This window comes from Cygnus atratus, chromosome 7 (genome assembly GCF_013377495.2).
Source record: "Cygnus atratus isolate AKBS03 ecotype Queensland, Australia chromosome 7, CAtr_DNAZoo_HiC_assembly, whole genome shotgun sequence".
NCBI classification, from domain to species: Eukaryota; Metazoa; Chordata; class Aves; order Anseriformes; family Anatidae; genus Cygnus; species Cygnus atratus.
The window spans coordinates 2,590,524-2,615,480 of record NC_066368.1 but is presented as its reverse complement, the minus strand read 5'-3'; the positions used below and the strand labels follow the sequence as shown (position 1 = coordinate 2,615,480).

Below are 24,957 nucleotides of genomic sequence, written 5' to 3'. Positions count from 1 at the left end.
GTAATTGTCTTTGAATGATGGCTGAATGCTGTCTTCCTGTTCTTGCACTTAAAACATTTGTAATGAATTCTTAATGCAGACAAGTTGCATTTCCTTCCCCTTTGCATCAAAAAAGACAGTTAAGTGATAAGGCAATGGGAGGGTATAAAACAAGTTTTAAAACTTCCCTTGTGTAAAGCAAGCATTGCTTTTTCTTTAATTTTGTTCTGAAGAGCGGAAAAAGGTAATAGTAATTTGACCAAAAAATTTATCTTACGCTTTTCTTGTCTTTCAGATCCAGGATGGAACATCCCTGTTCATTCCTGCTACTCTGTGTTAGCTTTCTGTTCGTGCAGGCTTTACCACCAAATGGAACTGAATTACCCAAACCCACCACAACGACAAGTAAGGCCATCATTTAATTGGCAGGGGTGGGAATAGGGAGGGAAAAGGACTTCAGGTGAGGTCCCTGCGGTGACATCCTGAATATTTTTCCATCATGTTCTAATCTTGCCTGATGACATCTGTGTTTGACCTCTCTCTTACTGGTGTTGTAACTTTACTTTCTCTTTCCTGTGTGTGGGAAATATACAACGTACACACTGATATTTTGAAATAGAGGCATAGTTGCTTCAACAACAGAGAGAGCAGCAGGAGGAACTACAATATTTATATCGTCTTTTCAGTGATGTGAGCTATCTAAGGCAGAGCTGGAGGTGGATAATAGTGCAGGTATCCTGCATAAGGTGAGGTCAGGTGAAAAATAGAACATTTTTTTTTTGAAGACCAGAGAGCAATCTTCTACTCTCTGGTCCGCCACAGCATCTCCTATTTCTCCTCATTTCCTTCTTTCTTTGACATTTCTTCCTCTTGCTTCAAGACCTCCTGTAACTGGCCTAACACAGCACAGTCCTGTAGAGGGGCTAGTTCAAGTCTATTTTATTTATTTTATTTATTTATTTATTTATTTATTTCGTTTAAAACCATTGATTCTGCTATTATGTTCTATGACTGGATGGCAAATCTGAGCTGCACGTTGTCCTTATCCTTCATAAACCTAGGCAGGTGTCTTCACGTGCCTGTTCAGATGGTGCTGGGTGTTGGCAGTTTGACAGCGCTTATTCATCTGTTTAGGCAGTGGCCGTGCACGGCGCTGTGCTCACCTCAGAGATGGATTTCAGAATGAATAGCTTCTATGTGGCCTTGGCTGAAGGAAAACAAAACTGACTGTGTTCCATATAAACACTGTGCTAAAATCTCAGTAACTTTTCAGGTCGCTGTTGTTGTCATCCAGTCTTTATAGAAGGGTGTGTTTTTGCTGTTTTCTTTTTGTTTTTAATCTGCCTGTGAACTTCACACCCCTATGGATGGAAAGCCAAGCAAGAGTCAACTGCTGAGCGTGGCTGATGGCAGTGCCCGCGGTCTGGCGGGTCTGCGTGGGGACTGAGCTCCTGAGCCGCGGAAGCACGGCCTTTTCTCATCCAGCTGTAAGGGACAGAGTCAGTAGCAGGGCTGGCTTTGGTTGGTTGGTTGTTGTGGTGTTAATGCCACCTGACATTCAGTCGAGCAACACTGGAAATAAATTTTGTTCGCACTTCAGAGCTGTTTCTTCAGGCTGTCAAAAAACTCACGCGGCACCAGCGGGTTTTGGATCCCACGTTCATCGTTTTGGTCTGTATTTGTAGCAACTCAGGTCTTAGGCATTTGTGTTCAGCAAGATGTAAGACTTCAGGGCAGCAGAGGTCTGGCAGTGTGCTGCTTTCCCTTGTTTTGCTTAGGTCTTTCAAATTGAGTAAATTGTTAATATAAATAAAAACGAAGGTATGTACAAAATGCTAATAAACAGCTCTGTTGAAATACTCTCTAGCAGATGTCTTGCCCTGCCTCTTGTATAGCACCTGGAGCTTTAGAAGAACAAGTTATTAATATTTGTCTAAATATGTAAGAATATGGGAATCGGGAAGTAACTTGTTAGCTTTATCAATTCCTAGAACATTTTAATAAAAATATTTAAAAGAAAAAATGAAATAAGTACTTTCCCCATACATGCTGTTCACCTTCACAACTTAATTCAAAATTGTGTTGAATATGAGTACAATAATGTGGGTAATAGTAATCTTATTTTCCATATTTTAATTAAATCTTAATTTCAGTGAGACGAGTTAGAAATTATTAGTACAACTAAACTCTTTTTTTAGAAGTATCAAAGCCTTCGTTACTTTGCTGTGAGAAGCGAAGAAGAGTTCTTTCTGATAAACAAAACATGCATACTGAAAACAGATTGCTGTATAGAGAGTTCCAAGATAATAGGATTATCTAATACTTTTAATGGCTACAGAGCTAATAAAATATTTTTTAATTAAAAAAAAAAAAAGATTTCCGATTAAAGTATCAAGAAAACTCTATTTAAAAGAGTATGGAAATAACTGAGAAGAGTTGTCATTTTGCATGCAGATTTGATGAATGATCCAAAAAGATAGGATGGTTTTGAGTATTGCTTGATTTTTCAGCACTACTGCCATTTTGCTTCCTACAGAAGTACCGTGAAATCGCTACCATGAAATTTCCGTTTAATATAATCAGAATATTCTGGGTTTTACTGCACCGCCATTTACTTAGTATTCAACTGCATTAAATATAAAACAGTATTTGTTTATTTGGATTTGCCTAAATTTGTTTATTTGGATTTTACACGTACATTTCAAGTAGATAAAACCTTATGCTATCAAATACATGTAACAAATTGTTTAGAGATGATGCTGGTCCATTGAATTCAAATATTTCCTGGTTGCTTAAATATTAATTAGTTATCCGGTGTTAAGCATAGTCAGGATTCTTTTACTTCTTCTTGTTTTTTGTTTGTTTTGTTTTGTTTTGTTTTACACTAGTTATGTCATTTAAATGTGAAAGCAGTCTGGGAGCTGCAGTAGTAAAACTCTTAAATTTAAATGTTTGGAAAGGACTTCAGCAGTGTTTGCTGCATTAATGTTTCATAGTTTTCATGCCCCTCTTTACACTTTCTTTCCGCTACCAATGTATTAAGATGCAGAGACAATGAATTTATCGGATGAGTGGGAACACCCGAGCAGGGTGCCCAGCCCCAGGTCCCGGTGGGTTTGAAGCTCTCCAGGAGGAGCCCCCAGCCCCTCTCTGGGCAGCCTGTGCCAGGGCTGCGGCACCCACCCAGCACAGACGTGCTGCTGGGGGCCAGGGGCAGCCCCCGGGGCTCCAGCTTGGGCCCGAGGCCTCTGGGCCTGGCCCTGGGTGCCGCTGAAAGGAGCCTGGGTCCGTCCTCTTAGCACCAGGTGTTTATAGACATGGATGGGATCCCCCAAACCTCCTTAAATACAGCATAACCGGCCAGTCAAAAGTAGTGATTTTCACCGCTATTTGGCATAGGTGTGGCCTCATAATTAATATTGTATACAGCTCTGGACTCTACAATATGAAAAGGTCCTTGAAAAGTGTCCAGAGGAGGGCAGCGGAGCTGGCGGAGCTGGTAAGAGGGCTGGAAGGCATGTCCTGTGGGGAGAGGCTGAGGACACTTGGGTTGGCTTGCCTGGAGGAAAGGAGGCCACGAGGCAGCCTCATTGCTCTCTGCAGCTCCCGGCAAAGTGGAGAGGGAAGTGCCGGCCTCTGTTCCCTGGTAAGCAGTGACAGGATGCACAGGAATGGCACAAAGCTGCACGAGGGGAGGGTCAGACCGGACATTAGGAAGACATTTTTCACAGTGAGGTTGATCAAACACTGGAACGAGCTTCCTAAAGAGGTGGTTGATGCCCCATGCCTGTCGGTGGTCAAGAGGCATTTGGATAATGCCCTCAATAACATGCTTTAACTCTTGGTTAGCTCTGAAGTGCTCAGGCAGTTGGACTCAAACTTTTTAGGTCCCTTCCAATTGAACAGGTCTGGTCTGGTCTACTCTACTCTACTCTACTCTTTCTATTCTCCAGGCTGAACAGTCACAGTTCTCTCAGCCTATCCTCATAGGGGTGGTGCTCAAGTCTCTTGATTATCTTGATAGCCCTTTGTTGGTCTCAGAATTTGCAGTGTGTCTCGGTCTCTCTTGTATTGAAAATAATGGAGGAAATGTATAGAAAGAATGAAGTCTTACTGTGGGATTGCCAGAACTGAACCCAGAGGTGTTGACCTTCACGCTAGATGCTGGAGTGGTGCTTTTCCTTGTAAAGAAAAAAAAAAAAAAAAGGCTGGTCCAATTTACTTAATATTTGAAAGCCAAAGGGCTGCTTTGCTGGTAGATACTTTTTCCTTTGAAGCGCAATTCCAGTAATTTGTTTGAAAAGCAGAACTTCATAAATACCTGGCTGTGGCTGATGGTGGCAGGTTGCTGGGCTCAGTCCAGCTGTCCAAAATTGGTCTTCAGGATAGCAAACGCCAGCATGATTATTTCATTTGCTGCTGAAGAACATGAGGAGAGAAGCAAGCTTTGGATGCTGGTTTGTTTCCCCCACCTTTCTGTTTCCTTTAGCCTTTCTTCAGGATTGGTTTTTTACTCTGGGTATGCTTTTTATGCCTATCAAAGCCAGCTCCTGGTTATTGGCTGTCTGTCTGCTTCCTCTCTGCAAGCAGCCACTGTGGAGCGTATCTACTCATTGCTATGGGGTTTTCTCATCCAAAAGTAGCTTGAGGGGGCTCAGGCTGGACTTGAGGCATCCCCGCTGCATGGGGCACTTGTCCTGCGCTGCCTCACAGCACGAGTTCAGCCGAGCCTGCAGGAGGCAGCACAGCTCTGGGGAAACTGAGGAAGGAGGTGAGCTCTCCATGCAGTGAGTTAGCTTTAAGGTTTGTCAGAGTAAAGCACACGGTAATGTGCAAGAGGCTTGATTATGGTAAATCAATCACTGTTAAACCTGCTGAGGGGAAACCGAAGTTAAGGGCTTGAAAAAGTTTTTACAGCAGCAAAAAAATATTTAAATATTCTGCTACTTGCACAGTCCTGAGGTTTCAGAACTGCCCATGTCCATGAAAAGTGCTCAGGCCTGCGCAAAGTATGTCTCTCAGGTGTGTCTTCACCGCAGACCAAATGACAGGACGAGGACTGCCTATGCCACACGTGCATCTGCAATGCAAGTAGCATCCCCGGTACCTGCAGTAGTGTGAAAGGGTTTCTGTGCCAGGGCTGCACGCTTTGGGAAGCTTGGCTGCTCCCTGCAGTTACTCTTGGTGAGTTTGGAGAGTTATCTGCCCTTTGGGGCTTGTGAGGAGCATTGAAAGGCTACAATAAACAATGAAGATGTTGATTGCTCTTTGAAACGTACACAGGTTTAGTGGTGTAAGTGAAGGAGTAACGTAATGGTAGATCATTTGGTCTGACATCTCCCCTAAAATTATGGCCTGAGGTCTTGCATGGCCACCAGGCAAGCTGGGTGCAAAATCTGATGCAAGCTGAGCTTAAATCTTCAGCAGAGATGTGGCAAAGAACTCCTCCATCCAGCCTCAGCCTGACGGGAGTGCTGCCTACATACCGGCGTTGCTGTCACTTGCATTAATGGGCCATTGTACCATCCCAGTCCTACACGTAAAGGAAATGATTCAGGGATGAAGAGGAGCAAAGCTGTGGAGGGAGCATGGAAGGAGGACAGCAGGACACGCGCTGTTGTGTAGATACTGCCGTTAGTTCCCTTTTTTGTTGTGGTTGCTTTTGTTTTTAATGCTAGCACACTGAAACTAGGAACATCCTAACCCTGAAGGAAATAGTGATGCATTTCCAGAAAAAGCCTTACAGACATCTGGGACAGCAGTGCAGGGAATAAAGCAGGGAAGAACCCGTGAGTCAGACTCGGTGGGTGGCAGGGGAAGCACGAGGGGTTGTCACCATCCTTCTGGTGACAATCCTCATCCTTTGCCAAGTTGAAAGTCCCTATTTCATTGTAGTTCTGAAATGTACCCCCTAGACAATTGTTTTCATGTAGCTGCAAACAGAAAACCATGTGGTTCTGGGCCACCGCTCTCTTTGTGTTGGAGCAGCAGGAAATTTTCCCCAGCATGGCTGTGGTACAGAAGATGCTTTAGAAGACATCTGCCTTTTCTGCATGTACTTACTCATGTCTCAGTTGTCAACTTTGGAAGCAGCAGTGATTAAAGAAATATTTCAAGTCTCCGTTTCAGTCTCCCATTAAAATCTCCCAGATTTTAACATATATAGAGAGTTATATTGGCCAAAGGTCTTTCCATCTGTAAATCTACAGTGGCCTAAGCCCCGTCACAGCTTTCTATTGCAATTTTTGGGTTGTGTTTATGAAATCACCAGTGCAGACACAGAAGAAAATACAGGTAATAAATGCAACTGTTTAAAAACGTGCGATGCCTTACATGCAGGCTCTGCAGAGGTGAGGCCACTGATGTGCCACTGCAAGGCTTCAGAAATAGATGTGCCCACAAATGAGGAAGAAAGAGCCATTCATGGATTTTGACCTCATCTCCTTGTAGGGGGAGAGGAAAGATCTCGTTGCAGAGAATTGCACCAGTCGTTGCAGGGCTGCCCTGTCCTGAAAGAAACGTGGCAGGAGGCTGCGCTGCTCCAGGGTTGCACTGGAAGCTGTTCGTGGCCCTTGTTCATGAATCAGTTTTCCAAAGTCCCCTCAAAAATAGGGTGTGAGATGTGTCAGCTCTTCGGAAAGGAAGAGACAGGGGATTTTGTGTTGTGTAATGGACTGAGGGAAATTTTAATTCCCCCGTGACTCAGATTTTTTGCTGTTTGTCATTTTGTCTTAGCCATCTTGAAACAGAACCGATTGTAAGAACTAACAAAACCCCCAAATCCTGGAGGATCTGAGATATTCAGTCTCAAATTTCCAAACTACAGAAGTGGGCTAAAGTGGTTCATTTTGACCGTGAAAGGCAAACACATACTTCTTGTTTCTTTATTTGCCAGATCATTGTTTCTATAGAGAGTTCAGTATTGCTAAATGCTGCACAGAAATTGTTAGGCTGCTTCTGCCTGATGTGATTCCATCCAGACACTACCTACAACAGTGATTTTCTGAAAGCCTGTCAAGTGCTGGTTTCTGATTACGATTTTGTCATGCCTGTCGCTTTTGTCTTCATATACCACTGAAATGTCAAGTTTTATGTATTTTATTGCCTTGCCTTTCTTTGTACTATTATGTTGACTGAGGTAGCTTCTTTCCTTGTCTGCCCTATGGATATGCCTGTAAAGGAGGTTTTATTCCAGGCCCTAATATGCTACTTGTGAACCCTCGCATTTCTTCTCTCCAAATTTTATTTTTCCCCTCTTTGTGGAGTTTCTTTTTAACAGTGTTAATCAAGCTTGCCTCCTGCTCTCTCACCCGTGACTTAAATATGACTAGGCTCATTTGTTTTGAAGCGGTGATTACCCAGGACGTGGAAAAATACTCTTTGGTACGGGGCTGGTGTTGTTAGGAGAACCACTTTGTAGTTTTAGGTAGTTATTGTAATCTTGTGATTGAATGATATTTTATGTCATGGCTTGTGGCCTATTCAAAAAGTGTTTGCTGCAAGTAAAATGAAAGAGTTGAGGTAAGCGTGAATGCAAGAGGTGTTAGAATTACTGCTGCCTCTCTCCACATTCAAAGACCACTGTAGAAATCGTGAGGAACTCATTAGGGATGTGTAAATGTAATTTAAAAAGAAAACCACCAGCAACCAAAACTGCCTTCTTTTTGGAAGAGCATACGATGGTAAGAAGGTTGACAAAAAGAGCTCATGAGGAATGCTGAGGAAGGCTGCTGTACGGACAGAGGAGCGGGGCCCCAAGACCCATACTGGCAGATGCCGTGAGCACAGGCTGCTACCGCAGGGATGTCATCCAGTTGCGATCGAGGAGAGCTCTGCCCACCTGCACGAGCTTTGGGCAATAATTCCCGGCCCCATCTGCCCCACCCCGATGCTGAAACTTGGGTTTACGGGCCTGGTCAGAAGGAGAAACAGGCAGCAAGGCTGTATTTTGCTTGCTGAAGACTAAGGCTGAGAGTTTTGTTTGCTTAAACAAAACATGCTCTCTTTTTTTGTGATTTTAATGTGTTATATGTTGTTCCATAGCATTAAAAGGTTACAGAAAGCACATTGAAACATTGAAAATGTGAAGTGCCACATACATTGGAAAAAAAACACTGTTAACAGAAGGGTGAGACTTGCAGTTCATACTGGATATAACATAGATTTGTTTTTATCTCTATTCTGAGCGTTTATAAAAATCCCTGCCCGTATTTGCGTACATCATGGCGTGTCACATTGGATAAGTTACACGTGTTTTAAACAGACGCCATGTCTTTGGAGTAGATAAAGTCTAAGCAAGGGGTGGCACTCCTGGATGATTTCTGGCTGGCTGAAAAGCAGTTGCTGTGCACAAGGATACTTGCGCAAGGAAACCTGTTGAATGGGCTTGAAATGTAGTTCAGGACCTTGCAGCACTTAAACTTATTTTAATTACAAGTAAATTTTTTGCTAACCAGTCATCCCCAAAATATACGTGACACTCTCAGCAACAGATAGTGAGTGCTCTGCGCGTGTATGCCTTTGAGGGGTAAAAAAAGTTTTTAATTTCAGCTTTGCATATATTAAATAAATTTGTGATGCTGTTTAGTAAGTGCAAGCAGATTGTTGCATAGAACCAACGATTTCTGATATCCCAAGCTGTTTCTGCCTGTGCTGGATGAGGCAGTCTGCGTCTGTACCGTTTCACATTCACTGTCTTTCATTTTGCAGACTCTACAGAGGAGAACAATTTACACAAGGACCTGCTAACTTCCATGCTGATCTTGCTGCTGGTGTTCATCGTCTTCATTCTGTTGGCTGGCTATTTTTTCAGGTACGTCTGTGTGGAGCTCTGCGTGCAGAACTAGTTCAGTCTTGTTCTGATATGATCTAATGAGGAAACGAAAGCGTGCGTGCGCATGGTGCGGCAGGAGCCTCCATCACAGCACAGGGCAGGGAGCCGTGGTGCTAGCGGTTCTCACCGTAGCAGTTCGCAGGAAGATGAACAGAAACAGTTTCTCCAGGCTTACGTGGTTGGTAAAGGCTGATTTGGAAAAATGCATGTTACCTTTAAACCTAGTTTCTCAGACTAACGTGGCGTATATATTTAAGGTTCAGAAGACATCGGAAAGCTGTTGTGAACTCCGGTGACAAAAAGATGCCAAATGGGATCTTAGAAGAACAAGGTAAGGAGAGATTTGCTTTCCTTGTCTGTGTGAATTGTGTGTGTGCATGCACACATTCTGTCGTTCATCAAGAATTCAATTATTAAAGCGTTAATTATGCTTGCCTCTTATTTTATAATGTAAATTCTAAGATTATTAATAAAGAGAAAATAGTAAAAACAAAAACAACAAAAGAGGTCCATATTTATCTATTCCTCTATCTCTGTCTGTCTGTCTATCTATCTATCTATCTATCTATATCCATCTGTATCTATCAATCTTAACTTCCAGTTTTTGGTTTTAAATAACTTTCACTTTATGTTGTGATGCAGCAAATACTTCTTTGTAAATGTTCTTCAGGTTCTTTATAAATGTTTTATTAGGATGCTGACTGAGATCCAAGTTTCTGGCACTGTGATCATCATATTAGGAGAAAGGATTGTAATATTTCTTCTTAAAAGTAAAAAACCAAAAAAACAAAAAACTTTTTGTGAAAGTAGCAAGTTGTTCCTGCACATAATCAGAGGCAAGCAAGGGGATGAGATAGGGATGTGTTGTAAGCCAGTTGGACTAAAATAAAGTACTCCCAGGAATTGATAAATATTTTCCCCTGGCTTTTTTGAATGTGCTGCTTTTATTTCCTTGATCAGGGAGCCCCCAGGGCTGGTGGCTCGGTGGGGCTCAGGAAGTTCAAACGTAGTACATGTGGAGGAGCCATTAGTTTCTTGCTTATAAATTTTGTGGCCATAACAAAGAGGAAAATGTAATGAAATGGAACAGTTACGGTGGTTCTTTCTGTCAAATCCACAATGCTACATCTGAACTGCAGACTTAGTTAAAGTAATGTGGAAGAAAAAGTCAAGAAAGTCAGGCTTCTAAATACACCCCGGGTGCTTCCTGTTCAGTCCCGGCAGTTGTGCACAAGCCCAGCTGAACCTGCTCTGGAGTATCTCCGTGCCTGTCCATCAGTGGTTCATGCACTCATTGGGAGTGTTTAGTTTTGAAGCATGGCTGCTGGAAGTCATGCTTGTCTACCAGGCTACAGGTGCCCCTCGCCTTATGTGTGAAGTAATCCAGTAGTATCTCCTGCGGATAAATACCAAAAATTGTCCCTCCGGTCCCTGCTGTGCTGCAGAGTGGCTCTCGGCTGCTGTCTGTTCCTCAGCAGGGGATGGGGAACCTTCTTCTTTCCTAAACAAAACTTGGTCGCAGCGTAATCTGGTGTGAGTACAGAAACCATTGATTTTACCAGTAGTGGTTCTACTTGAGCTGAGTTTGTCTTGAAGAAGTCACTTGGCCTGTGGCTTTGGTTTCTTATTTCATTTAAAAGCAGCTTCATGACTGATTTAAGTCTCGTTTGAGGGGTATGTTTTGGCATCCGCCAACATACAAATTAATTTGCAATTTGAATTAATTTATTGGTGTGCTCTGAACATGGCTTTAACATTTATTTTCCTTGAACTGACAGAACAGCAAAGGGTGATGCTGCTCAGCAGGTCTCCTTCAGGCCCAAAGAAGTATTTCCCTATTCCAGTAGAAAATCTTGAAGAGGAAATAAGGATCCGATCAGCAGATGAAGGGAAACTGTTCCGGGAGGAGTTCAATGTAAGTCATCAGATTTGGGGTGAACAGCTGCATAGTGAAAAATAGGGAGCAAATCAAAATGTCTGCAAATGTTAACAATTTGTTAAAAAATGTTGTATGTGTGATGCTGGTATCTCAGAACCTTAGCACGTGTTATGTGAGTGTGCTGGTACAGTTTGTCCTCCTTTAACACTTTTTCATTTTGTCTGGGTCAATTTTGAGGCCAAAATGCTGTTTTTATTGCATTGCTTGGGGCATTTGAAGAGGGGGATGTTCTGCTTCAGCGTTCATGTCCTGGGCATTACCCCTCTGCACGCCGGGTTGCACTGCCCTGTGGCAAAATCTGAAAGGTTAACTGCTGTGTGAGACTGTGATGCCAAATTTGTCATATATAAACTCACTAGCATTTAAAGAAGGTCTGTGGTAGAGAGGAAAGTGGGATAAGAATCTCTTTAGCTTTGATTTTCTTGCTGATAGGGGGAAGCAATTTTTACAAGTGAGTGCCTCACCTCTATGGGAAGTACGTAGGGTAGAAGAGAATGTGGCCTGTAATATTGCCCTAATGAGGTTTGGGGTTTTTTTGGTGATTTGACCTTTTGCTCTCTGTTATTCTCCCATCACTTCCCTTTTTGTAGGTCTTGGTGCCCTAGCAGATACATTTCCATGAAGTATCTCAGCTGTGAGGGTTTCTCTTTGAAGTGTTGCCTTAGCCAGAAAGGAGATTCTGTTTTCTGCTGGTAACCCAAACTTCAGCTGCGTGTGGTTGTGACAATGAGTCTTAACCAGAGCCTGTGGTGAGCTGCTGCAGAGCCGGTGTCCATGGGGAAGCATGGCACTACCAGCCCGCCCTCGCATGCTTATGATTTCATGGGCCCTTACAAAACTTTCATTATTTCTCTTCACTTCCCTTAGCAGCAGAAGCAAGTTGCACAGAGCAGTAGATTAAATGTCAAATACAGAGTTGTCAAAGCCAATGCATGCATTAATTAGACAGTCTGTTATGTTACCTTCTTAATTGGTAGCATATTTATATCTGCAATTTGTTTGATGGTTATATTTAAAAGATATAATTTCTTTGCCTTGCAAGAGACACAGCGTTGTGGAGATATTTATCTAACTCGACAAAATGAATGTGAAAACTAATTTGTCAAGATGCACAGTTGTGAATTTTGACTCTCCTGATTAATATGTTCCACAGTCAGGAGTGAAACAAGCAATCTATTTTTATTTTAAAACCTGCTCTGCTTGGATCGTTTTCTGCATCATGCTGCGAGCGGGTGAGCTTCTGTCTGCACACAAGTTCCAAGTCTGAAAACTGTGGTCCAATACCTGTAAAGGAACAGGCACGTGTAGAGCAGGCTTGTAAATGACTGGGGGTGATGGTACATAACGTCTGCTTGATGGGTTTTGTGCTGTTTTTTTCCCCCATTACATTGCCTGTGGCTGCTTGCGTACATATATGTGCTGCTTGCTCAAGCCTGAGAGGGGAAGGAAAGGTGAAAATTGAGCATCAGTGATCAATATTATGGCATAAAACAGGAAAACGGATAAACAGAAGTCTGCTGTTGTGATGCAAGAAGGAAAACAGTTGAGAAATCGCGACCCGCCAGCATGGCAAGGCCTACATGCCAGCCCCTCCTTCAGAGGCCCAAATTCAGCTCCCGCCAGGTACCAGGCCATGGCAGCCCAGCAGGCCGGCCACAGGATTACCTTGCTGGGCCTCTGTAACATCCCGGGGGACACAGATACATGGTCTCCCTTGAGAATTTGAAACAGATTTGGACTGAAGTTGGTGTTTTGGCACTCCTGCGAGCCAGCAGCGGCTGCGCATGTGCACCGCCCAGAGGAGTTGGGCCCCGAGGGATTTTTCTAGTGAAAGTAAAACAAAGCAAGCACTGGTAGGCAAACAGTGCACAGCAGATAGAAAGGATTTTTGAGGACAGTTCTGTTAGATTTATGGGCCTGATTGTGTTCTTCAGTACTGTTGATTTCACCCTTAAAGCCTAAACTACCGTAAATTACACAGGTTGCACTTGTACACTGAAATAGCAGTTTCCTACCCTCGGTATCTTCATTTTATTAATTTTATTTGATTCCTTTGTAAACATAGGGCACTAGGAAGCGTGTTTTCTTTCTTCACAACAAAACAAACAAAACAAAACAAATATATTCCTTTCTGTCTTGGTCCCTCAGATAAGTTTTACCTCTCTCTATTATCCATAATGCAAAATGTGCTGGCTATTCGTTGAAGTGTGTGATGGCTAGGTCTCATTGCCTCAATCTTCAGATTAATGTCTGAAAACCTTCCTAAGAATTTGCTTTTGAAGTTTTAATTTTGATTTAAGATGTCCCTGTGGTTCATGCAGTGAAAAAAAATGAGAAAACGTGCTAATGCTTGGATAGGTCATACCGCTCTATCACTTCATGGAGCTTTTTAGGGTTCCTGTGAAGTGGGAGCAGATAAGATCGCAGTGACCCAGTACCCACTGAGCAGACAACCCAGTGCCACCAAGACTCATCAGCTCCTCATGATGCGTGGGAGGATGGAGGGGACATGACCAAGTGCATCTTTGTTGAATCTCATCTTCCTCTCTGGAGGTGGTTGGGTTGTGAAACCCACTGAAATGGGCTGTGTCCTTGCATGGGGTCCAAAGCACTCCTTAAGCAGTGCGTTGTGACATTAGGAAATGTCCACAGAGGTGTTGTGGCCTTGCAGAAGTGAGGAGCAGGGACTGGAAAGATTACTGTGGAGTGATAATTATTTTTCATGCATTTTTTACATAAAGATGCAAGACTAATATGACGTTTCATTGGGTATTTTTTTGTCTAACTTCAGAATGAGTGTTAATTATTTACTGTTGTGCAAAACATAAATTCAATTTCTGTTTCTTAAAATTGTAAATGTATTTTGATTAGTTTTAATTAGCAAAAACACGGGTTTCAATTGAATGAGGAATTAGGCAATTTACTAGAAGTAGCTTTCTTTCCTAACTGGTAGTTCTTTTTTCTTTTTTTTTTTTTTAACCTTCTCTCTCCTTTCTCTTACATTCACAAGTTTAAGTGATATAAAGAAAAAAAAAAAACAGAAATGCAAGTTGCTGTTCTTTCTGTGTCGGTGAGGTTCTCCCTCCTTTCCTCCCTCCCCCTTTCTATCCTATGTAACCCTGACAACACTGATTTCTGTTTTAAGGGAAAAGTCCAAACAGTGCTTTATGACAGACAAGCAGGGACAGTTGCTTTAAGCCAATTCTTAAAATACAGTAATTTCCCAATTTTCCCTTCCCCTAAGTGATTCAGAGTAGGCTGAGCAGATTTGGGGGAAGTGGGGGAGGTAGAAAGGGGGTGGGAGAAGGAGGTTCTGTGCTCCCAAACTGCTGGGATTTTACCACACTGTGATCCAACATACACTAGCATTGTTTGAGGAGGTAAACGTAACAAACCTGATGGACCTCCATGCTCCTTTACACTGTTTGTCATGAGCGGGGCATCTCAAAGTGCAGGGAACACGAGTCTCATGCCGTGTCTCTGGATGAGCAGCATTCCTTGTTTTTCCATGGGCCTTTTCCGTAGCAGCCACATCTCTCCAGCTTGCAGTGAAGCCCCCATGGCCTGTTGGTGATGGTATCCCATCAGCATTGACTGTGGAGATGGAGCAGTTCCACCTCTGGCACCTCCTTCTTTTTATCTTCACCATCTTCCTCTCCATTTCTCATTTCTTCTTTTCATTTGATTGTTCTGAAAGACTTTTTTTTTTTTTAAGCCTGACTAAATTTATCTGCAGCCTTAGATCTTGCTGATTAGAAGCAAAATTTTTTACTTGCGCTCTTACACTGAGCTTCAATACTAAAGAATTGTGATTTATTTTTTTCCTGCCTTTCTGCCAGAGTTGGAGCCTCACCTGTAGATCTGGACAAGACGGTTGATATTTAATGTTCTCAGCACTGAACTATTAACTGTCAAACTCTGTTCCTGTTATTGAACCAACTGCTATTGCTAGAAGTAGCTATTGGAGCAGAGCTTGACAGAGCGATGCATCCGCATGGCTGGGTCACGGCGCTATGAATCATGATGGCAGATGGCGTCTTAAAGCAGCAGCTCAGATTTTAACAGTCTTCTAAATAACTGTGATTTCTGGTGGAAAAATTACTTATTTTTCAAAACTGCTGAACTCGTTTTCTGCAGTGAAATCTGCCAGGACATGGTTTCCTGTTTTAGAGTAATGAAAGTTATTTTTTTGGAAAAAATAAAATATGTTTAGTTCTGTTGGATGAGAGGCATTATGTAGAAATGCAGATTTTTCCTATGCTGTGTGCAGTCAGCAGTTAGCTATTTTATAACACGTTGACTCTTTGTATCTTTTTTCAGTCATTAACACCTGGATATGTGCAGGGGACATTTGAAATGGCAAATAAGGAAGAAAACAGGGAGAAAAACAGATATCCTAACATCCTTCCATGTAAGACGTTACCTTTTCTTCTAAATCAGACGCTTTATCTGTCTGGCATTGAGTATGGTGGTGGTGTTCATTTGCTGAAAATACTCAAGTAACATAATTTCACTGGTCACAGGTGTTCTTCATATCTCTGTAAAACCTGTTTATTTTGCTGTGGCATGTCTAGCCGTTGATCATCTTACTTTACGTTTTTTTATAATGCTTATCAGGTGTTGCGATATAAAACCTATAACAGTTGGTGTTCTACCTAACGATTATATGTCAAACTGGTATTTCAGGGTTGAAATAAAATAGAGTGAAGTTTGGGCTTCCACTGTTCTAGAGATGCAGTCCCAGTAACCCTCAAGTGTGAGGACAAAGCAAGATTTCTGTGGAGGAAGTTTCTTAGTGAGAGCTGGGGACAGCCCGCAGCTGCTGCTGAGTTCAGCAGGGCCCCCATAGCTGCCTTGGGCAGCGGTGTCCTCCTCCAGGTCTGGCTCTCGCAGCCACAAACCCTTACGAAAGTGCTGCGCTTTGCAGCGTGCATGTACAGTCACCATTCCCAGGCTCTGGCAGGAGGAGGTGGAGGGCCACCAAAACCCACTCGTGGTGTCCACAGGGTTTAGCTGGAACAGAGCAGAGCACCTCTGAGCCACCTGGGGTCCAGCCTGCGGTTTAGGAGACAGCTGATGCTAAGCCTGTCCCGATATTTGTAAGGAAGTAACATACTGAAGACTGATTCAAATGCAAACGTGCTTGTAATGCTTTTCTTTTTTTTTTTCCCAGATGATCATTCCAGAGTGATTTTGTCCCAAATAGATGGAGTCCCACCTTCAGACTACATTAATGCGTCATATATAGATGTAAGTTCAGTTTTCCACTGCTAGCCAAACTGCTAACTTTTACTGTAAGTTAATATTAAATAGGCATTTTTCTGCCAGCACACGCTGACATTTCATTTTTTAACTCTATGATATTTATTTCCATAGGGTTATAAAGAAAAGAATAAATTTATAGCAGCACAAGGTAATTCATTCTCATCTCTCTATTATGTGCATTTTATGGCTGAACGTATTTAATTTTAGAAGTTTTATAAAGGTTATTTTCGGGTTCAGATGGTGGCCAAATGTGAGGTGAGCTTTAAAGGTTAGACTGTAAATGAAAGTGAAGTGAGCATGAGCCTTTCAACCTGCAGGTACTGCTCTGAGCTTGGAGCATTGCCTTTCTCCACTTCCATCTCCACTTTGTTTCTCTCTTCTTTTTTCTCATCTGTGTGTTTGGGTGAGGAAAAATAATTCTGTAAAAGAAAATAGGATTTTTTTTTCTTTTATTATTTTTTTTAAATATTATTGTTACTATTTTTAAGAAATAAGCAGTATGGGTCAAAGCATGAGTAGTTTGTAGTAAACAGTTCTGGGTGGGCACCCAGCGCAGGGGGCGTTGGCGCGTCCCGTGGTGCTGCTGGTCTTTGGCACATCTGCTGAGCAGAGCTGTGTTCTGTGTGCAGGACCCAAGCAAGAAACGGTCAATGACTTCTGGCGGATGATATGGGAGCAGAAGTCTGCAGTTATCGTCATGTTAACAAACTTGAAAGAAAGGAAAGAGGTAAGGAGCTTTCAGCGTGACAGAGGATGTCTCTACCAAAGTTGTGATCCAAAAGTAGCTGCGGCTGCTCAGCACCTGGCCAGCCGTGTATCTGACCACTTCCTTTTCCAGCCCCGAAAAGGAGCTAAAAGCTCATCTGAGCGCCTGCTAGTAAACGTACTTTTAATTTCCCAAAGTACAAATTTATGCTAGTAGATCTTGAGGACGAAATTCTGATAGCTGTTTTTGTCCTGCGTAGCCCATAGCCAAAGGCACATTCTTGTGCCTTTGTTTTTTGTCAGCATAGGACTGCACTTGTGGGTGGTTTTGGTTAGAAATGAAGAGAAAAACGCTGTTCATTTGTATTCTGAGTATTATGTTTCAAAATCCTTTCTGGGGCATGCACACAACAATTGAAAAACAAGGCTGCTTTCTTGTGAGCAGCTTTCTGCTGCTTCCTGTTCCCACATTCCCCCGGCGCGCGGTGCTCCTCCTGTTGTGTGAGACTTTCCGTGCATATTGGCTGAGCACCGAGACGCAACGAGCTTCAAACATTTAACTTCTCTCCTGCCTCGCAGATTTTAGAAGCTAAGTCAAAACATTACGGAAGTGCACCATCACGAGAGACTTTGACAAGAGATGCTTAAGTAGTCATTTTTTTTCTTCTGGGGGACAGTTTGCTACGCTGTTTGTGCTACAGCCTTGTTGTATAAATACCTAAAGTCCTCCAAACCACGCACCCCAGAAGCAAACCTCGTTTCCCTGGTAGCTGTGAAAGCCAGGAGGCAAAGCAGGCATAGACCAGCAGATTGCTGGTGCCTGTTCTGCTGCTCAGAGGCGACCTCTCCTGCCAGCCGTGCTGTGGTGGTGACAGCGGCACCTGCCTTGGGAGCGCAGTGGGCTGTGCTTGGCTTGGGGGAAATGGCACGCTGGCCTTCATGAGTGGTTTTGTGTTTTATTTATTTATTTATTTAAAACAAGAAAGAGAAGATAATTCAGGTACTCTCATCTCACAGCAGTGATGAGGAAAGGCTCTCCTTCTTTGCCTGTTCACTATGGTACTTCTGCTTTATTTTGCTGTAATTGTAGCACTGCTTGATCGAGCTCTCAAACAGCAAAGCAGTCTGTAAGAAGAGCTTGTTTCCAGTCTGAGAAGCCAGAATCATTAAACTGTTAAAACTCAATGTTCCTGGTGACTCCTACATGAGGACTCCCTCACATTTCTCACTGACTACACCCAAAGCTTAAAAATAAAGGGTCAAGACATCAAAGTTCTCTCTCTGTCATCAGAAAGCCCCCCCCTACTCCTCCCCTCCCAGTGTGGTTTAGATCTGGATAGTTTAAAAAACAGCTTCAAAGCTTTTCACACCCTTCTCTGCATAAATTTAATCATCGATAGCACTGGCAAAGTGTTAAAGCTGTCTTCTGTCAGATGACTAACTCCACATACTCTAATGTGTACTTCTGTGCACAGTTTTCAAATACCTCCCTTGTTTTGTGTGTGACCAGCAGTAAAGTCAGATTCAGTGTTACAAAACGCACGGTGTGTTTGTACAGGAGAAATGCTATCAGTATTGGCCTGATCAGGGGTGCTGGACTTACGGGAACATCCGCGTGTCGGTGGAAGATTGCATCGTTCTCGTGGACTACACCATTCGCAAGTTCTGCGTTCAGTCGGTCAGTAACAATGCTCCTCTCTGCATTCATTTTAACTTTTAAAGCAAATTGTTGCAATGTTGAATTAAGATAAAATAAATTTGAAAAATTTGTTAAACATTTGCAAATCAAGAAGGATGCTGTGCCGCATCTGGGCCAGCTGGTGAGCTCTGTGTGACAGCACGCATCGCGGCCACGGCCGTTTAATGAATTGCAGTAGGCTCCGCTCAGGTTTCTTCTTGCCTGTAGCCAAGTGCCACAGCAACTCATTCATTTTGATTATCAAGGAAAGAGAAGAGGAGCAGAGTGTTGAACTTTTGGGGACAAATTGTATAGATAGATAAATGAGTAAATTTGAATATAGGTGGGCATTTGGAGCGGTCTGTGGATACCGGCTGGCCAAAGTCAGACAGCGTTACAGCTTGGCTTCTGCCGTAACCTTGGTCTTCAGCACAATTAAAGCTTTAGGTCACAAGAGAGACAGGTGATGACTGCATGCACATCCACAGTGTGTTGCCTCTTACAGGGACAAGCTTCTAGAGATCCTCACCCCTCAAAGGGGTTGTTGTGTTTGTAATGCAATTACAGTCCAACGCAGATTGAAGTCTTCAGATTGAATCATAATATTTATTTCAGGCAGTATGTCTAGTGAGAGCTGATAAGCTGTGTACAGCCGTATAGAACTACTTTCATTTTATTTTTCATGTATGATACAGAGTGCTGATAGTCAACACAGGCTACATGAAGCAGTGGATAATACTCATAGCTGTCCTCTAATGCGTTGATGTGAAATGTTTATCCCCATCTTTCAGCTTTTCATGATAAAGCAGTTTGCTAAAGTTGGCATTTGGCACCTCATAGTGATGCAGGTCTTCAATGTTTAGGGTGAATTTGCTGAGTTTCATGTGAAGTTGCTAAAAGAAGTGTCACGAGGATTTTATAAGAGAAAAAGGGCTTGAGGTTTGATCCATTATTTGCATAAATTGTGAGTCTTATTCTTCACATATCGTAATTTGGGATTATTTCATTTTTCTCTGCAAACATGCGTTTTAGGAATATTTGCTAATTCTACTCCGTGTTCATATTGTACATATGCTGTAAGTGTCTAATCCTTGAGTCAGGATCCAGGTGTTGCAGGAATACAAGTCATAATCATGGGAGTTTGTTTATAAATCTCGGCATGGAAAATGAGATGTCAAACTCAGAGTCTGTGTGTTCCCTGCAGCTGCATGACGGTTGTAAAGCACTGAGGCTTGTCACACAGCTTCACTTCACCAGCTGGCCTGATTTCGGAGTGCCTTTCACACCTATTGGGATGCTGAAATTCCTGAAGAAAGTCAAAACGTTGAATCCTGCCCATGCTGGGCCAGTAGTGGTTCACTGCAGGTAGGTTTGCACTCTTCAAACCGTTCCATTAGTTTGGCCTGGGGTTGCACATGGAATATTTAGGCGGAATGTTTATTTTCTGCTAATAGGCTATGAGGTTTTTTGTGCATGCATGTGTACGTATGCATATAAAGGTCAAGACTATGCTAAGCTTTTTAGAGCCAGGGGTAAGAACAGTTTCAAAAGATAAGTCTTTGCTGTCACTTTAATACTCAGACAGAAGGTTTTGTTTTATCCATGGGTGATCTTTGGTATAAATATGTTCTTTGTCAGAAAAACAGACTTGTAATACAAATCTGTGACCTTTGCCACTAAATGCTCCTCTGAGAATTCATCCTCCACTTTTCCCACAATAAAATTAGTTTGCTATGTAAATTGTCCATTAAATGCCTAGAAATTTTGAAATAAAGGCTTGCATTTAAGAGATTGAAATGCTGCAATTTAAGAAATGTACTACATACCGATGCAGAACATAATCCCACTCATTCAGTTGCAAACACACGAACTTGCTGCTGTTAAAAGTTTGTGCTAAGGTGTTTGAAATTAAATGTTAATGAAACCACAATCAAAAAATCATTTTTAAAGGAATAATTACAATCTCTGTGGCAACTGTAATGTTACAAGTGAGCAAGAAGTGTCTTTTTAGGAACAATTATCATATCGAGCGAGGTTAGAGTGAAAAGAAAAGCAGCTTTGTCTTCCTGGGTTTTGTTTTCAAGGAAATGGTTGTAGATTCATGTATTTCTTTCATTTCTGTTACTTTTGCTGGACATCTAGAAATACTCCGAGAGTCCTTGAGGACTCCCTGTGCACTGAGAAGAGCATGGTTGTCCTGCCCAGCCAGCCTCTTGTTTTTTTGTTTCCACGCAGGCCTTGCCATGCTTGAATTTATCTTCTCGCCCATGTGTCATACATAAGAGTCTTAAAGAAAAGCCTCAGAAGGAACAAGACTTTGGTGGCCTCACATAACTTTTCCTTTGAGAAACCCACTATATTTTTTCAGCCTTTAGCTGTGATGTTCTGTGGAGACTCGTACTGGGTTTGAGCTTTATTTTGAACCAGGAGGAAGTTCTGTGTTTAATTTAATCAAGAAAAGTAGAGACAAAATAAAGATAAATCTCTGCAGACTTTCAATGAGATATTTTATATTTAAATATACTGGTCCAGCAGCATGCAGTAACTCCACTACATGCCAGGCGGGGGCTTGTGTGGCACTTTGGCCTGATTTAGAAGTAACGAATGAGGAAGGTGACACTTAATTTCCGCTACAGGCAGGATATGACACGGTTGAATTGTTGGGAAAAGGAAAGGGAAACTCATCGATAGTGAGTAACCGTGCATTTTGGGGGGAGCTTTTACAAAAATATCATCCAGTCATTCTGAGTAAAAACTGCTCAGTCAGAGATTTTTGAAGGGTAATAAAAGGCTAATTTGGCATTTGGAAGTAAAGAGCAGTAGGTAAAATACTGGGAGGGGAGGGGAATTGGCAGTTTCTGCCAAAACACGTTTTTGTCATACTAAATCGGATGCTGGTCTGCAGGAAGCTGACTGCAGGCAGAGGGGACGTGGGCACCCACGTGCGAGGGATGAGAGAGGGGCCAAGGGGTGTGAGCCCAGCGGGTGGGTGGCAGAGGGCCAGTGCGAGCTGAGGGCACATCACGGCCAGAGGTGGCCTCCAGGACACATCAGGAGGAGGAAAATCTCCGTCAAGTGTGAGTCAAGAAAGTAGGGCTCGAGGTGGAGTCGGCTGCTGTGGGAGAGGTCAAACGTAAATGAAAGGAAGCGAGAGGGAAGGGAGGCCTGGCTGCGCTGAATGGCCGCATGCGGTAATTGTTTTCTTTTGGGATGATTTAAAACCTGCTGTTTCCTTGCTGAAAGTTAATCCTGCGTCTTTTGGGCACGTGGGGATGAGGGGAGAAATGTTTGTCGTGGTTCAGAAGGTGTTTCGGGGCGTTACAGCAGTTGCTGTATGAAGTAAGCTAACAGGAGGTTAAGGGAGAGCTATTAATGCCTAGCACAGGATGCCATGCCCTTTTCCTCTGAAAGGAAGAGCTGAAAATTGGGAGCGATATAATTTATAGTAATCTTGCTCCCTCTCGTGGCTGTTGAAGGATATTTAAAAATATATATATTTGGGGATAGCTGTGTTTGGAAGTGTAGAACTTGTAACAGCAGTCATGCAGAAAAGAGAAAAACGAAGAAAAATATTTAAAATTTAATTTTAGATAATTATTTTAACTGGTCAAGCACAGGTTTTGTTTGTTTGTGTGTGTGTGTGTGGGGGGGGGTTGTTTGTTTGTTTCCAGAGGTCTAAGAGTAATATAATTTTGATCTTGCCATTTCTAAGCTGTTACAAGACGTAACTTTTTAGTATTTCACAGTATTTCACAGTATTTCAGTAGAAACAGCACAAGTTCTACCTCTGTCCTTGCTGTAGCAATTCTTGCAAACTTTGTAGTTCAATTAATTATTTTTTTTCCCTCTTTTTTAAGCGCTGGTGTGGGCCGAACAGGCACGTTTATCGTTATAGATGCCATAATAGACATGATGCATGCTGAACAGAAAGTTGATGTTTTTGAGTTTGTTTCAAGAATCCGTAACCAGCGTCCGCAGATGGTTCAGACTGACGTAAGTAGTAGTCGGTTGAAACTGCAATTTTTCAAGTTTCAAGTTTTCTTCAAGTCGATTAATGTGCATCTGTATCTCCACTGTGATATTCCCTGTTCTGTTGCACACCTGGGTAACTGGGACATGAGCAAAGCCCAGAAGAAGGGTAATGCTGGGGAAGGAGATAGAGGCATGTTCAGTCTTTGGCATGGAGATCTTAATGCACGTTATCTTGTGGTATCATGTCCAGGGTTTCCCCTTCCACAACTGAGCTGACTTTAAGGAGTGATGTAACAGGAACTCTGTTTTAGCCTAAGGTATACGTTGGTCAATGAGTTGTAGGCCAAATGAGATGAATGAAAGTGCCAGACGTGGTGTGGTTTGGCTTCCTTGCCGCGCAGTATGCTTCTATGCCCGTTGTTTGTTCCAGATGCAGTACTCCTTCATTTATCAAGCCTTACTTGAATACTACCTCTACGGCGACACGGAGCTAGATGTGTCATCCTTAGAAAAACATCTACAGACATCACACAGTGCAGCGCCAAACCTTGTCAAAATAGGGCTGGAAGAAGAATTTAAAGTAAGTATGAATGGCCTATGCTCTAAGATTTTCAAATGTTGAAACACTCAGGACAAAAAGATACTTCAGAAGCAGGAGAAGGGCAACCGTGAAAGAAGGGGACTGTCAAGACTTGACCACCCATTTTATAGTGTATCAATTGGGAATGGATCCTGTGGGATCAGTGAAGGAGGCCTTGCCTTAACATCCTGTTCGGAAAATGCTCATTCAAACCTTCATCATTTGATGGATATTTTCCTGTATGCATTTGGTTTGCTTGTAGAAGAAAAATGGAATTATTCTTTCGGTCTTGTACTGGATGCCAGATCAGATACTGCTGGAAAATGGAGCTGGGTTACATTGACCGAATTGGCACGTCAACAGAAACGTTAACTCAGTCACCACTGTGACAGCAGAGTGAATTATGGAGAGTTTTCAGGTTTTGTGCTGAATATCCACAACTACCAGGAGGGAAAAATATATATAAAAAAATGGAGAGATAAGGCATTCTTGTTTTGTGGAGAAGCCCTGACTGGAGAAACCAGTGACAGTGTCTTTCTTGATCCCTGTTTAAAATAGACTTCAACTGCGCTGAGGAAATAGAACTTTTCTGTGACATTTACTATGCTAAAAGACTTATTCTATATATGGGTCGAAGGCATTAAATGAATCAGTCATTTAATCAAATGAATTCAGTGTTAACTGAATTTCTCTTTTTCCTTTAGAGGATTAATTTAATCAGAAATTGGGAAGTGGGAAAAGAAAATGAAGTAAAAAGTACAGCAACAAGTTCAACATTCAAAAGATTTACGCTCTTTGAGGGAAGGAAGCAAGTGAACACATTGAGTATTCCACTTTTTCCAGAACTCCTAAGTTGTTTTTTTGTTTTTTTTTTTTTTTTTTGCTGTCCACTGTGCTAGCAAGGCTGCACAAAGTACAGAAAGCAACGTTTAGTTCGGCTGTGTATTCTGAAAAGCATTTATTTAGATGGCCTAGAAGCACTGAACTAATCTGCACAGAAGAAGAGCAGAACTCTGTTGTAACCACTACCAGACTCTCTGACATAAAGTCTGTTAAGCACAGCATTACAGAGTAACTGAACAGTGATTTCTGAGATACGGGGGTTTCTTTTTATTGGTTTGCTGCTGGTACTAGAGCTTTTGCTGGCATTAGGATGTGCTGCTGCTCAGTGTCTGGCAAATACAGAGAAGTACCTGAAAAATTGCTTGCAGCTTGAAAATTAAATTAAAATAAATGTAAACTGAGTTTGTATTAAATAGCTGCTGAAATGCAGCTGTGTAACTACAGTCATTAATGGGCAGGTCCCAGCCCAGCAGAAGCAGCCTGTTGATGTTAGTGGGCACAATCTCATGTGTAATCTCTACTACAAAAAAATTTTGAGGCTAGGGCAATGTTTGTCTTCTGGGAATGCTGTCATCCTGTACTGAATAAATAACAGAGGATACCACTATCCTCTGGTCCCTCTGCTAGCAAAAGCCAAAAATATATAGAGCCTGGTTACAGTAGGTGGTGCACAGCCGTCCCTAAATTCATGCAACCTTGTTATGCCCAGTGGTGTGTCTCAGAGTTTTGGTAATCTGAAAAGGATCGTTATGTTGCGAATAACAAGGATATGAGTATGAATGCATATGAAATCTGTTTGTGCTTGGATGATAAGGGAAGTGAAGTTTATGAAAGAGAAGTATTTTAGCACTTGAGAAGAATGTGGAAATGAAACGGCCGCTATTTCAGCGCTGGGCTTGCAAAGCTCCTGGGCAGTGTCTGGAGGGGCAGGAGTGGAATGGTGTTCGGTGTGCTCGTCAGCCTTTCTCTGCTTGCTTAAAGGCTGGGAAGACAAAAATGAAATTCATTTGATAAAAAGGTATGCAGACAGGCTTTCAAAAGTGGCTAAATTCGTGAAACTCAATTTCTGAATCTCAAATTGAAGAAACTTTTCAAAGGGCGTGGGCACACTGTGCTTCTGGAAGCCACGCTCAAATAGTCCAAAAGTGTCATTAAAAAAAATA

At 42.4% G+C, this 24,957-nt stretch overlaps 1 protein-coding gene across 1 annotated transcript in view; it reads left to right on the top strand.

The window, feature by feature from the left end:
* The first annotated feature begins 281 nt into the window (after positions 1-281).
* PTPRE (protein tyrosine phosphatase receptor type E) overlaps positions 282-24,957 on the top strand; it is a 36,405-nt gene continuing 11,729 nt past the window's right edge. Inside the window, exons 1-12 of the mRNA XM_050712019.1 lie at positions 282-384; positions 8,689-8,791; positions 9,070-9,143; positions 10,591-10,727; positions 15,072-15,162; positions 15,925-16,001; positions 16,128-16,164; positions 16,646-16,743; positions 18,280-18,399; positions 19,604-19,764; positions 22,257-22,392; positions 22,802-22,951. Coding sequence (XP_050567976.1) covers positions 282-384; positions 8,689-8,791; positions 9,070-9,143; positions 10,591-10,727; positions 15,072-15,162; positions 15,925-16,001; positions 16,128-16,164; positions 16,646-16,743; positions 18,280-18,399; positions 19,604-19,764; positions 22,257-22,392; positions 22,802-22,951 — 1,287 coding nt within the window. The remainder of the gene's footprint in view (positions 385-8,688; positions 8,792-9,069; positions 9,144-10,590; positions 10,728-15,071; positions 15,163-15,924; positions 16,002-16,127; positions 16,165-16,645; positions 16,744-18,279; positions 18,400-19,603; positions 19,765-22,256; positions 22,393-22,801; positions 22,952-24,957) is intronic.